Source organism: Chenopodium album, chromosome 18, assembly GCF_948465745.1.
Source record: "Chenopodium album chromosome 18, dcCheAlbu1.1, whole genome shotgun sequence".
NCBI lineage: Eukaryota > Viridiplantae > Streptophyta > Magnoliopsida > Caryophyllales > Amaranthaceae > Chenopodium > Chenopodium album.
In genome coordinates, this window is record NC_137851.1 from 43,235,256 (window position 1) to 43,247,977 (window position 12,722).

The window sequence follows — 12,722 nt, forward strand, 5'->3', positions numbered from 1 at the left end:
AAGCTATTCTCCTAGAGGTCTAATTAGCGTCAACTACATCAAACACTAGCTAGGAAACATCACAAGATATCTCAATCGAGTAAATGTAAGCCACAAATCAATGGTCCGTATCAATGTGAACTCACAATGCAATCTAGTGTGAATAACAAGGGTGATCAAGCCTAATCAAGCACACACATGCACAAAATCAATCAACCAATTTAATCACATTATCAACTCAATCAATTTCCCCCAAATTAATCTCACTTCATCATCAATACATGCTTCACCACTACCCTAGAAAATAAACTACTCACAATCCATGAAGAACATCAAAATCAAAGCTAAACTAATCATCATTCCCATATTCATCAATTGAAATCAAATTGAAACCAACAAATTCAATCAAAATCAATCAAACTATCAATTAACCAAATCAAACAACAATACTAATGAAATCAAACATTTAATTGCATTAAAGAGTAAAGAATCCTTACAAACTTGATAGAAATCAAATCAAATGTAGCAATCTTCAATCATCAATCATCAAACCCACATTTTCTCTCTCTAAAAATGCTAAGAAATAGTGTTTTTCTCTCTCTAAAATCTAATCTAATCTAAATCTCTCTCCTCTATCCTCATTCTCTCACACTCAAAAGGAAAGAAATAGCTATCAATACAAAGAGGAAGTTGGGATTGACGTCCAAAAATAGACCCACGCCGGTGCGGGCGCTCGGAGGAGAGAGAGTGGCGCGCACGGGAACACACCCAGAAAGGTGCGCCCGCACGCACCTGGTGTGCGGCCGCACTCGATAGATGTGCGGCCGCACACTCCTCGAGTGCGCCCGCACAAAGCTGCAACCTCCTTCTCTTCTTCTTCGTCCTAGCTCATGCGGTGCACACATCCTAGATGATGGTGATGGAGGACAAGGTAGGCAGGAACTTTCTTGAATTTCTTGAAGGAAATAAACCATGAAGAAGGCATATACAAGACCTTGAAGCATGCTCCTTTGACCCCCCTTTGACTTGAAACTTCTTGCACAAGCTTTAGGCATGAAAATCAATGAAAAACCATGGAGGAGGCTTGGGAATCCTTGGACAATAAATCACAACCTACAATCAAAGGATAAAAAGCAAGTAAAAGGGAAAAATAGCAAGTAAACTAGAAAATGCATAAAATGGAGAAACTAACTACAAAAAGCATGAAATGAAGAAAACTAGAATAAAATTAAGGAAAACTAAAGAAAAGAGAGATAAAATGAAATAAAATTCATCCAAAAAGGGACCAAATGAGTGCCATAAATGTCACTCATCAGCTAACTACGTATTCGAGTAATTTGCCAGAAGTTACTCCGAAGACGCATTTTTGTGGATTCAATCGCATTTTATATTCTTTTATGAGAGTGAAGAATTTGTGTAAAGCTTTTATGTGTCCCATTCTATCTTTGGACTACAGAATCATGTCATCCACATATACTTCTATTTCTTTATGGATCATATCATGCAAGAGAGTCGTAGTCGTTCTGTGGTACGTAGCTCTTGCATTTTTTAGACCAAATGGCATGACGGTATAGCAATATGTACCCCAAGGAATAATAAAGCATGTGTTTTCTTCGTCTTCTTTTGCCATTAGTATTTGATTGTAACCTGCGTATCCATCCATAAAGGATAACATTGCATGTTCAGCCATGTTATCTACCAATATGTTAATATGAGGTAGAGGAAAATTGTCTTTAAGAGCGCCTTGTTGAGGTCCCTAAAATCGGCACACATGCGAACTCGTCCATCCTTTTTAGGGACTGGGACGATGTTCACTACCCATTTTGGATAATTACATACGCGAATAAAACCTGCGTCTAATTGCTTTTGTACTTCTTTTATTTTCAAAGCGACGTCAGGTTTCATTTGTCGAAGTTTTTGTTTTATTGGTTTAGAGGTAAGGTTCAAGGGAATGGTATGTTCCGCAATTTCCCTATCTATTCCAGGCATGTCTTTGTATGACCAAGCGAACACGTCTTCGAATTCTTTGAGTGTTGATATGAGGATTGATAGCTCTTCCGGATTGGGTTAAGCCAATTTTGACTTCCTTTTTGTTCTCATTTAGTCCTATATTAATTGTTTCAGTTTCTTCAATTATAGGATTCTTTTGTTCTCGTTCATTCATTAATTCAACTAGTTTGTTAATGTTATCATCTTCATTAGATTGATTATTATAAAAGATTCGAGAGAAGGCATATACTCGGAAATAGAGCTCATATTATTAAAATAAAAAGAAAGTACTCAAGAGGAGAATCCTTTTTGGGATCCTCATCCTTAGAACTAGAAAATAAAGACTCAGAACGGCCACAAGGCCTAAATTTTCAGCTTCCTTAATTAAAATCTAGACTAGACTCATCATCATATTCTTCAAACATCTTCCCTTTGCCTGTAGTGATCTCCAGCTTGTCACCTTTACGGTTAATCCACTTGAAAGTCTTCCTCCATCCATGCTTGAAAGTTTCATTGAAAGAGGTGATCAACGAGGTTGGATCAAAAGCTTCATCTTGGATGACATTTTGATTACTCATTGTAGCAACATGGTTTTGCTCTAGTCTAAACAGCAAGTTAAATGCTTGCCTATCATAGCACCTTAGAGTTGGGTGTTTTGATTAAACGATTCTGAAATCGTCATTCAAGAAGTAGCAATCGTGGAATATTTGGAATCTAGGCTTCTTGATACCTTCAAGAACTAATGGTTATGGAAAGTCATAGCATGGGTAATCTTCTCCTCCCTAACAAATTGGTCGTTGAGGGTTTGATTGTAAGATGGGAGTAAAGAGATAATCCCTTTCTTATTATTGTCTCTACGTGCTTTGATCATCTTAGCATCGTGAGATTCGAGTTCTTCTTTGGTTGGCTTATATCCCAATCCAAAAGAAAGGCTTTTCTTTGGGATAGGAAGTAAAAGAGATTTCTTTATTCCTATTCCCAAAGGCATCCCAGGAAAGCAACTACTCTTGAACAAGATGTTGTTTACTATTGGGGTGGAATTTGGATCAAGCTTGAATGGTTCATCAAGGCTTTCCTCCATTTCTAGTGTGCAAATTGCCTCCGCGGCGAATCCCCACATTGTTGGGTTTCGATGAGTCCGACTCATCGCGGAAGAAAATTCGAGCCAAGATCACACTCACAATAACTATAACCATAAAGCATAATTAACTTAATTAACAAGATTAGGAAAGAGATTATTACCTTTGGCACGTGCTTCGCTCACTAAAAGAGCTCTTACTTCGAAAGCTCTAAGCCTCGCTCACACGAGGACCTCCAACGAAGTCCACCCGCAACCCGAGCCCCGAAAATGGTCCAATGCTTAAGAGTTAGCTAAGCCCGACCTAAACCCGAGTAATTAATTGTGTTCAAAGGTTTTCACAATGGTGATGCCTTTTTCAACACTTACTCAAGCAATTTTCCCAATACCCCAACTTGGGTATTTATAGGGAAAACAAGAGTGAGATTTGCTCTTCCATCAATGTGGGATAATTGATTTTTCCATTTTATTTTTAAATCAAAACTAAAATTAATTATCAAGCTACTAATAAATCAATAAGTGGCATATTCATGAAAGGGGTTAGGTGAGGACCATTTGGAAAGGGGGGACCAAACTTGCTCCCCAATCCTCTCCCATAGTCGGCCACCTCAAGCCTGAAGCATCCAATCCACGCACGCCACGTGGCACCCACACTTGGGCACCAAGGCACCCCAAGTGTGGGTTGCTTTCTGCTGCCGCACACTCAGCCCAACAGGCCACACACATATGTGCGGGCTGCTTGGCCGTGGCCTGCTGCTAGCAAGGCGCAGCACAGCACGCCATACTACTGCTAGCTGCTGCGGGCTAGCGCGCCATGCGTGCTGGCCCTTGTAGCTAGCTGCTGCGGCATGGCTACTAGCAAGCACGCCCATGCGCTCTTGGTGCTAGCGTGCTGCGGCCAGCCTAGCTAGCCATGGAGCGCTAGCACGCACCGGTGAGCCTGGGGTCGGCTTGGTGCGCTTGCTAGCCACCTTGGTAGGCCATATGCCCCTAGCACTCGATTTTCTCGGGGTATTCCGATGCTAGGGGTATCTTGGTAATGTTTTTGATTTATTAGTAATTTTCTCGTTTCGTCTTTTATTATTTTCGACTCGACTTTCGACGCTCAATTTCGACACTCCAAGCTCGAATTTCCGACGTCTAAATATTAATTACTCGGGTACTCATTTATTCCTTCCGATTTAATTCGTCTCATCGGTTCGTTAGTTGCTTGGGTGTGACCCGAAGGGTTCAGTCAAGATTAAGCTGTAATGTTAATTATTTATTAATATTACTGATCGGAAGCGGCCTCCACCCAGACATTCCGATCACTTGACCTTACTGAATAATTAGCTTTCTAATAATTCTGAACCCTCTATCGGAATAATACACTTGTTTGAAGGACACCATTCCTTTCACACATGTCCTCTTCATCATTATCGTGGTTTATTTCAAGAAGTGATTGATCGTTTATTGCTATTTTAAGAGGAGAAGAATGTATAGTCATAGGAAGACCTTGATAGTTCAACCTAATCATTTGATGGAGCGAGGATGGTATTGCTCCAAGCTCATGTATCCAAGGACGTCCAAGAAGAAGGTTGAATGTAAGTTTAATGTCCATAACATGGAATTCAACCATTTTTTGTATTGGGCCTGTGGTAATTGGTAGCTTGAAAGTTCCACACACCGATCTCCTTGAATTTTCATAGGCCCTAATGCTTTGTGTTGTTGATTGAAAGTCTTTTTCTGGAGTAAGGCCTAAGTATTTCGCAGTTCGTAATGGGCATACATTTACGGCAGACCCATTGTCAACTAAAGTAAGAGGGATGTTGTATCCTTTGCACCCCACAGTTAGGTATAATGCATTGTTGTGGATAGCATCTTTTGAGGGCAAATCATCACTAGTAAAGGTGATTGATTTGTTGGATTTTTCTCTAGTAAGCAAGCTAATGAGATCCTGTGGAGTTGTGTCCGTACTTACGGAAAAAGCTGTGAGAGCATTCATGAGAGAATTCCTATGTTCTTTAGAAGTACTGAGGAGTTCCCAAATGCGAACATTTTCCATAGATTGGCAAAGTTGTTTGACCAATGGATCTTCTACCTCAGGTGGAGGTGGTACTGGATTTTGAACTTGATATTGAGTGGTCGAAGATCCATTTGGTTGTGTTTGATAAACTCGTCCAGAACGAGTTAGATGATCAATCTCATTTGGGTTAGTTGTAGGACTCGTGAACCAACTTTCTTCTAGAGGCTTCGAATGTGCCTCTATTTCAAGATGTTCCATGAGTTGTGCTTGATGCCATTGTTCATCCAAGGAGAGATTCGATAAATCATGTGATTTCCCCAAGAAATGATCCCAATCAAGCGCTCCACTTGTTTCGTTTTGTAGACAATGTGGAGGTGGGACGGCGGCATACTTAGAGACATATTAGTCTTGGAAGTCGTCATCCGATAACCCACACACTTCATTAGTTGCCCCTATGAGTGTTGTGGTTAGAGGCTTCTCTATGGGAGTGATATAATTCAAAGGATTGAACGTATCGCTTTCCATATGGTTCTCATCAATGTGAAACGTCCCCAATAGGGATACATTATTGTTGGGTTTAGGCGTGGGAATTATGCCATCGTCTACTAGATCTTGAATTTTATGCTTTAGGACAAAGCAACGTTCAGTATCATGCCCAACACCTCTATGATAAGCACAATAGCATTTCCATCCCATTGAGAGTTTCTTTTTTCTGGAGAAGTGGGTGGCATTTGCCCTGTTGGTGCGAGCAATCCTTTTTCATTTAATTTTTCTAGCAACTCTTTATAGCTCATAGGAAATTGTGTAAATCTTCTTTCTCTTGTCCATCTATTCCGAGGGTCATTATTATGATATTGCATTGTGCCATTATATTGCTTGGAAGTCGCAAATACATCAATAGAGGATGAAGTGTTATCATTCCCCTTTTTGTAGTTGTTCTTAGGTTGATGATGATGAGGCTTATTTGCCTTTTCTTTAGCAAGATCATCTTCAATCCTAGTAGCCATACAATAGACCTTTTGAAAAGTGTCTAAACCAAGGTAGCGTAGATGTTTGTTATACTTTTCATGACAATTGTCAATGAAATTTTATACTAACACTACCACAAAAATAGGAATAAGTAACACACAATACACAACTGTCAAGTTGCATAGGCGTTCTCTAGAATTATACAGAGCGCCTATGTAAGATAAGCGCTTAGTATGTTAAACCCTTAGAGCGCTTATCAAAGTTAACCGCTCTATTTTATACATACAAAATTTTAACTGGACAATATAGAGAGCCTCTCTTGGTTAACCGTTCAATAAGTATTACAAAAAAATTAAAAAAAAAAAAAAACCGTGTATACCACTAAGTCACTAACCCTAACTCCTTTCCTCTTAATCAAGCCGTCACTTCTCTAATTTCTTATTTCATTCCACATCTCCCTCCTCTAACCCATACTCCTTCTTTGAGTTCTCTCTCCTCTAAGTTCTAACTTCATCCCTCAATTACACCATGTTCTACTACCATCATCACCTCCAAGGCTCCAACCCGCAGTAGATTAAAGCAAATCAAAACCCTCGTTCATCACCATCATGGCAGCCCCTTCAACCTTGGTTTGTCGGCGGTGGGTTGATCTGAATCTTTCCACGAACTAACGCCGTCGATCGAGCCGGAGAAGCCTAATTTTGTTTTCTAATTTCTATGTACAAATGTTGCAATAAAACTCATTGAGAAGTCTACATATGCAATAAGGTATATCAAGATTAGTCTCATTTGTGTTCTAATTTCAATGTTCAAATTTTTTTTTGGTTGTTTTAAAGTGATTGATATGATTTTTTTTTTTTTTTTTGGCTTTTTTTCCGATCTAAAGTTCATGATTTCATTCTTTTTCAGATATCTGATCTGATTTTTATTTTAATATTTCGTTTTACTTCTCAATTGTTTTAGATCTGTGGGTTTTTGGTGCGGGTTCTCTGTGGGTTTGATTTTCAAGTTATAACCTTTGATTTTATCAATTTTCTATCGATATTTTACTTTAGATTTTATTCTAATTTGAATTTCTGATTTTCATTTTATCATTTCGTTTTAAGTTTCAATTGTTAATTTTAAATCTCAAACTTCTTATTTACACCTTTAGATTTGGTTTAATTTTTATTTTTTGTTAAGTAAATTGGAGTACTCAAAATAGCAATAATTATGTATCTTTTTTATTTTTTTATTTTTTTTTTTTTGCTGCAGTGTTGGTTCTTGGTTGTTGTTTTGATTTTTGGGTGGTTGATTCGTGAGCAGGGGTGTGGGTTGCGGCTGCTCTGATTGTAGTGGTGGTTGTCTGAATTGTTGCTGCATAAATTAGAACGCGGGTGCAAAGGAGGTGGTTGTATCACTGATTAGGGCGGTGCTTGGAGGTGTTGCTGGCGTTTGGTGTTAAATTAACTGTTAATAGCAGTGGTGGTCGCCTAAACTTGTACCTAGCAATAAAATTGTTTTTATAATTCATTATGGTGTTTTATTAATTTTCCATGTGTACTATAGCTTAATTGTATCAATATTCCTTTTTTTTTTAATGTAATCAATATTTCGTATGATTTTTTTTATTAAACGATGTAATCAAATGCGATTTGAGTATCATACTTTGTATATACAAGTACTAGTCTTTTATTTATCACGGAATGCAGTTATTATTGTTATTACTAATTATTAATTAATTAATAAATAATAATAACAACAACAAAAATAATAATAATAATTTTTTTTAATAAAAAATAAGGAAAACAAAACTGTCATCTACTATAGGCGTTCTGAAACTATACAAATAGAGAACGCTTTTCCTAAGATGACAGTTCTGTTTTCCATGTTGTTTATATATTTTGTACATAGTATAAGAATCGTCTATTCAAGATAGGCGTTTTGTATTATAATGTATACAGAACACCTCAAATAGGCGTCTAGTATACTTTATAAGGCACCCTAGTTGAAGAACACCTCTAAAGTGTTCTATATTGCCTATTTCAGGCGTTCTATTTTGCTTATTTTGTGGCAGTGTAACTCGAGTTCAGGTGACCTTTGGGCAAGGTGGGCCGCCTTTTTTCGCCATCTACCATAGAAAGCAAGGAAACCTTCATCGTCGCCTTGCTTAAGCATTTCAAGTTCACGTGAAGTCGACTTGAACTCTATGTTACTCTCCTATTGGGTGATGAAAGCCGAAACTACATCTTCCCATGATGTTTTAAACTTAGCATCTAGTCCATAGTACCACTCTCTCGCGGCTGGGTCTAGAGATAAAAGGAAAGTCAAAGCATAAAGCTTAGGATCAACTCCCTTTAAAGCCATGGTGCCAGTAAAACTCATTAAATGGTTTTTTGGATTATTGGTCACCTTGAATATTGGCAAGTCCGTAGCTATGAACTTTTATGGTAAAGTGAGTCCTGTAGGAGGAGCAAACTTTTCGCATAAAAGTACTTGTTCCCCATTGTGGAACAAAGAACAAGCTTCTCTAATGACTTCTCTTTTATGGATAGTTCATCTATCTTTTGTTGCAAAGCCAAAGCTTCGGCATTTTTCTTTTCAGCTTTTTCTAGTTTCTTAATTCTTCTCTCCTCGGCCTCTTAAGCTCTTTCCTCTCTCAAGCGAACAATCTCTTCTTGGAGTTGCTCTATGATTGACATCGTTGTTGGACTAGAGTGAGTTGTTGAAGGAAGATGGTTTGAAAGGGGTGAATTGTTTGATGGTAAACGTAGAATGCGAGTGTCCGGGAGTCTTCATTCCCAAGCTTTGAAACCTGCCCTAAAGGAAGTACAAAAGGTTAAGGAAATCGATACGTTTGTGTTTGAAAAAATAAGAAAAAAGATGTATTCGAATGTATACCATCGCCTTTAAACAATTCATTAATAATGATATTATTTGTACGAGTCAATTATTCTTTGAGAAATCAAAAGTACCTCGTAACAGTAGGCGCACGCAAGTAACCCGGTTGCGCACGGAAGGCATGCGCATCCCTGGCTCTTGCACTGGTCATGGTTGTGCAACTTCATCATTTGCGCACGCCACCTGCTCGTACATAATTTTTTTTATTTTACGAGCAGTTTTTTTTTGGATTGCGTCTTCTTTTTAATGATTTTTTAACGATTTTTTTTATGATACCCTTCGAATGCGACTCAAAATTGCAAAGGGACAACTTCGCAATTAGGAACCTAACCAAACTAAAGAAAAGCTATCCTAAACATTTCGCATATAGTCATATAATTACATAAACATACCATAAGCCAAGATTCATATAATGCCTTTCTAAGGTCAAAAGCTTGGGTGTCCAAAGGTACCATATCTTAAGGAATGACGCACAAATCAATCACTCAACGTGTTGATTCATGACATAGCCCTCCCAACATTTTGTTGATGATATGGGTGGGATGATTGTTATTGATTTCGGGATAGAAGCCTAGTGTTGGCAACCCGCCAACCCCTAGTCAATGAGCCAATCCCCAAAGGTTATAATGTGCTATGATTTATGCATGATGCAATGTTGCTTGTTTGGTTTTTACTTTTGTTAAAAAGGAAGATATTATGCGTTCAAGTCTCGCTCTCTAACTAGAGATTATCCAAGTTAATTCCCGTGACAACCCATAGGCAACCTAGTGTTGGAAACCTTGGACCATAACTAAAAATTAATCTTGTAACCTCTAAGTCCCCAGTGGAGTTACCATTGTAAGGAGGGTGCGCCCATTGTAGGGGATCCTTCTCCTTAAATGTCCATGGCCCTTTAAAAGCCTATAACTTTACACTTATTAGGGTGTATTAGGATTTGAATTCCTGACTGTTTGGGGGACCTTGAATTAGAATTGATTCTATCATTACGCTTTTTTATAAGAAACAAGTAGGAGTCACCAATGAGTTTTAGGAAAACTCATGAACCTCGTTCATGTCTTTCTCCCAAGTAGAATTCAAGGGATATTTAGCACAAATCGTAAGTTTACCCATGCCCAAATTGGTCTACGTGTACCAGAAATGAGTTCGAAAGCGAGGATACTAAAATAACGTTCCCTTTAAGGGGAAATCGCTATTCTAGCCTAGTACGGCCTCTACTAGCCCTTCCTTTTTCACAATGTCATCACCAAACAATATATGCAATGTGATACCTAAAACTAAGTTAGTTGATTTTATTTACAAGCATTAATCACGTAGCAATTACATTGCAAACATCGTTATTCTTATTTAATCAATATTCGTGAAAAGAACGATAAGTAAACAAGATTCGCCTTGACTTTGGTGATCAATCAACAATGAATTATTCAATTCTATTCTATATTTAACACAAGTACTATGTGGATTTAATTAATTAAAAGTTCGTTTAAAGTGATCAAGCAACATTAATTAATTAATTAAAATTTATTTAAACAAGAAAAATAAAGGTGATTGATCTAAGTGCTCGGGAATTTACCACTTCTCCTTGCTAGATCTTCGTTTAGAACACTTATAGACTCCTTCATTTAGAACACTTAGTAACAAGTATCGAGAAGGTGGGTGTTTAGGACAAGAGGGTTAAGAGTACACAAGTTCACAAAGTTTCTGCTAGAGTTTTAGGATAATTTCTGTCTGTTTCAGCCTCGTATTAAGCCTTTATTTAGAAGGAATGGATGCATTTAGGGTTTCGGGGATTCTGCCACAGCAGGTGTCACGCGCATCAGAATGGGTTGCGCGCGACAGCCCAGCGGAAGTGATTTAGATGCGCTGCTCAGGGCAGCGCAACTAGATGTCTTGCGCGCGGTATTATGGTAAGATTCGATTTTATATTTTTATGAAATTCTGAATCTTTCGCAAGCGATCACTAGACATTGCGCTGGATGTCCTTGTGGGTTGTGCACACCAGACTAGCACGACTCATTGAGATGCGGGCGGATTTCTCTGCGATAGCATTGATTTTTAACCTAGGCGCCTCTAAATCCGTCATAATTAGGTTTTAACCTCGAGCTTAAGCCTAATTATGACCGGGCTTAGTTAACTTGGACCTTAATTCATTTTGTTTTGGGTTTGGCTAGTTATTTTGCAGTCTTGTGACTTAATTAGTTGTCCATAAGCATTCCTCACGTTGATCCAACCTAAAGATGGCTTTATTTATCGTCATACCACTTCCTGTCGAGAGAGGAAGCCAAAAGTAGATGTCTACACCCCCCTACTTGTAGTATAACAACAATTGATATGTGGGATATTTTAGTTTTTTGAATAGCATGCATGTACAATATAATATTGAACCCTGAAATTACGCTAATCGTTAATTTGAATTTAACAAACATTAATACTAATTCTAGTGACCGCATTGAAGTAGACTGATTGAAAAGGATCGATCCTAGCTAATACCCATAATACATCCTATATTAATTATTTGGTCTTAATTAGAAATATTTAATTCAATGGTGATAGTAAATATGTAAAGAAATAAAATTATACACAATAATACAACAATACATATAAAATATACAAGAAAAATGATAAACATAGCTCTAAGGGCTATGTATAGCCCTAAGGGCTATGTTTAAGAAGCTAAAAAAAGAAATATTAAGGATAAATATTAAGGATCGGCACATGATTAGGTTATGAATTTCCAACTTAATTCGACTTCAGGAAGTATGTATTTAATGTTTATATATAGCTTTAAGGGCTACATATGTTACTATACACTATACATCTAAAATATATTAATCAATGAAATAAATAGAAAATGTTTTAATAGAAACCAATTCAAACAAGGAAAATGTTTTAATTAGTTTTTGAAAAAAAAAATTAATTAGAATAAAATACTCTCACAATTGTAACTTTATTGTCTTTTGGCCATAATTTAAACTTGAATGGACCTTGGAATATCTAGGTTAATGTGTTGAGCCTTTATGTATTTAGCTATTAGGCTTTTTGGGCTAATGTTAGTTTCGTCTCTAATGTAGATAATTAGGTTGTATGTAAACCTCACTTAACGTTAATATAACTCAAGGAAAATCAATTCCTAACATGGTATCGGAGCTCTAAACCTTAAAAACTGAATTTTTTTCCCTTAACGATTCTACAATGGGTGATGAAGGGAAAATTAATTCTTCTTCTCCGTTCTACCTAGGCGTAGAAGATCAACCCGAAAACTTGATTACTCACGTAATCTTGAAGGGTGACAATTACTTAGCGTCTTCTAGGGCAATCCCTTTGTCTCTACAATCTCGTCCAAAGTTCATCTTTGTGGATGGAACCATCACAAAGCCGACAGAGAAGAATAAACTCCTTGATTGGGAGATAGTGAATTCAATGCTTGTTTCATGGATTCCCCGATCTATGGACCTAAAAATAGCAGCGACTACTTCGTACTTTGAAGAGGCAAAGTGTTTGTGGGATTATTTGGAGAAACGATTTTGCGTCTCCAATGGTCCTAGGCTACAACTATTGCGGTCAAAAAATACCAATTGCAAGCAAATAAACCACAGGAATGTCTACTGAGGACCACTATACTAATATCATGGGCTTATTTAACGATCTCACACGACTCAAGCCACCCCATGGTTGTGAATGTGCGCACTGCACTTGCGATGCTTCCGAGAAGTATGCTGCCGATAGAGAGGAAGAAATTTTACACCAATTTCTAATTGGTTTTGACGATGATTCATATGCTGCTATGAGAACAAATCTGTTATCCCAATAGCCTCCCACTGACTT

General features: G+C 37.7%; 1 protein-coding gene and 1 long non-coding RNA gene across 3 annotated transcripts; both read left to right on the plus strand.

The window, feature by feature from the left end:
* The first annotated feature begins 6,380 nt into the window (after positions 1–6,380).
* Positions 6,381–7,661, plus strand: LOC145590905 (uncharacterized). 2 transcript variants are annotated; one of them, XR_014102202.1, is made up of 2 exons: positions 6,381–6,788; positions 7,275–7,661. It is a non-coding gene; the product is annotated as an uncharacterized LOC145590905 (long non-coding RNA). The 2 variants fall into 2 exon arrangements; XR_014102201.1 differs by having other exon boundaries at positions 7,326–7,661.
* A 4,428-nt stretch (positions 7,662–12,089) lies between these two features.
* LOC145592176 (uncharacterized) lies at positions 12,090–12,506 on the plus strand. Its single transcript, XM_081648637.1, has one exon. The coding sequence runs from the start codon at positions 12,090–12,092 to the stop codon at positions 12,504–12,506; it is 417 nt and encodes a 138-aa protein (XP_081504763.1).
* The last annotated feature ends 216 nt before the right edge of the window (positions 12,507–12,722 follow it).

Excerpts from the sequence above, each read along its gene's own strand:
- LOC145592176 (XM_081648637.1), top strand. The coding sequence starts at position 12,090 with ATGGGTGATGAAGGGAAAATTAATTCTTCTTCTCCGTTCTACCTAGGC.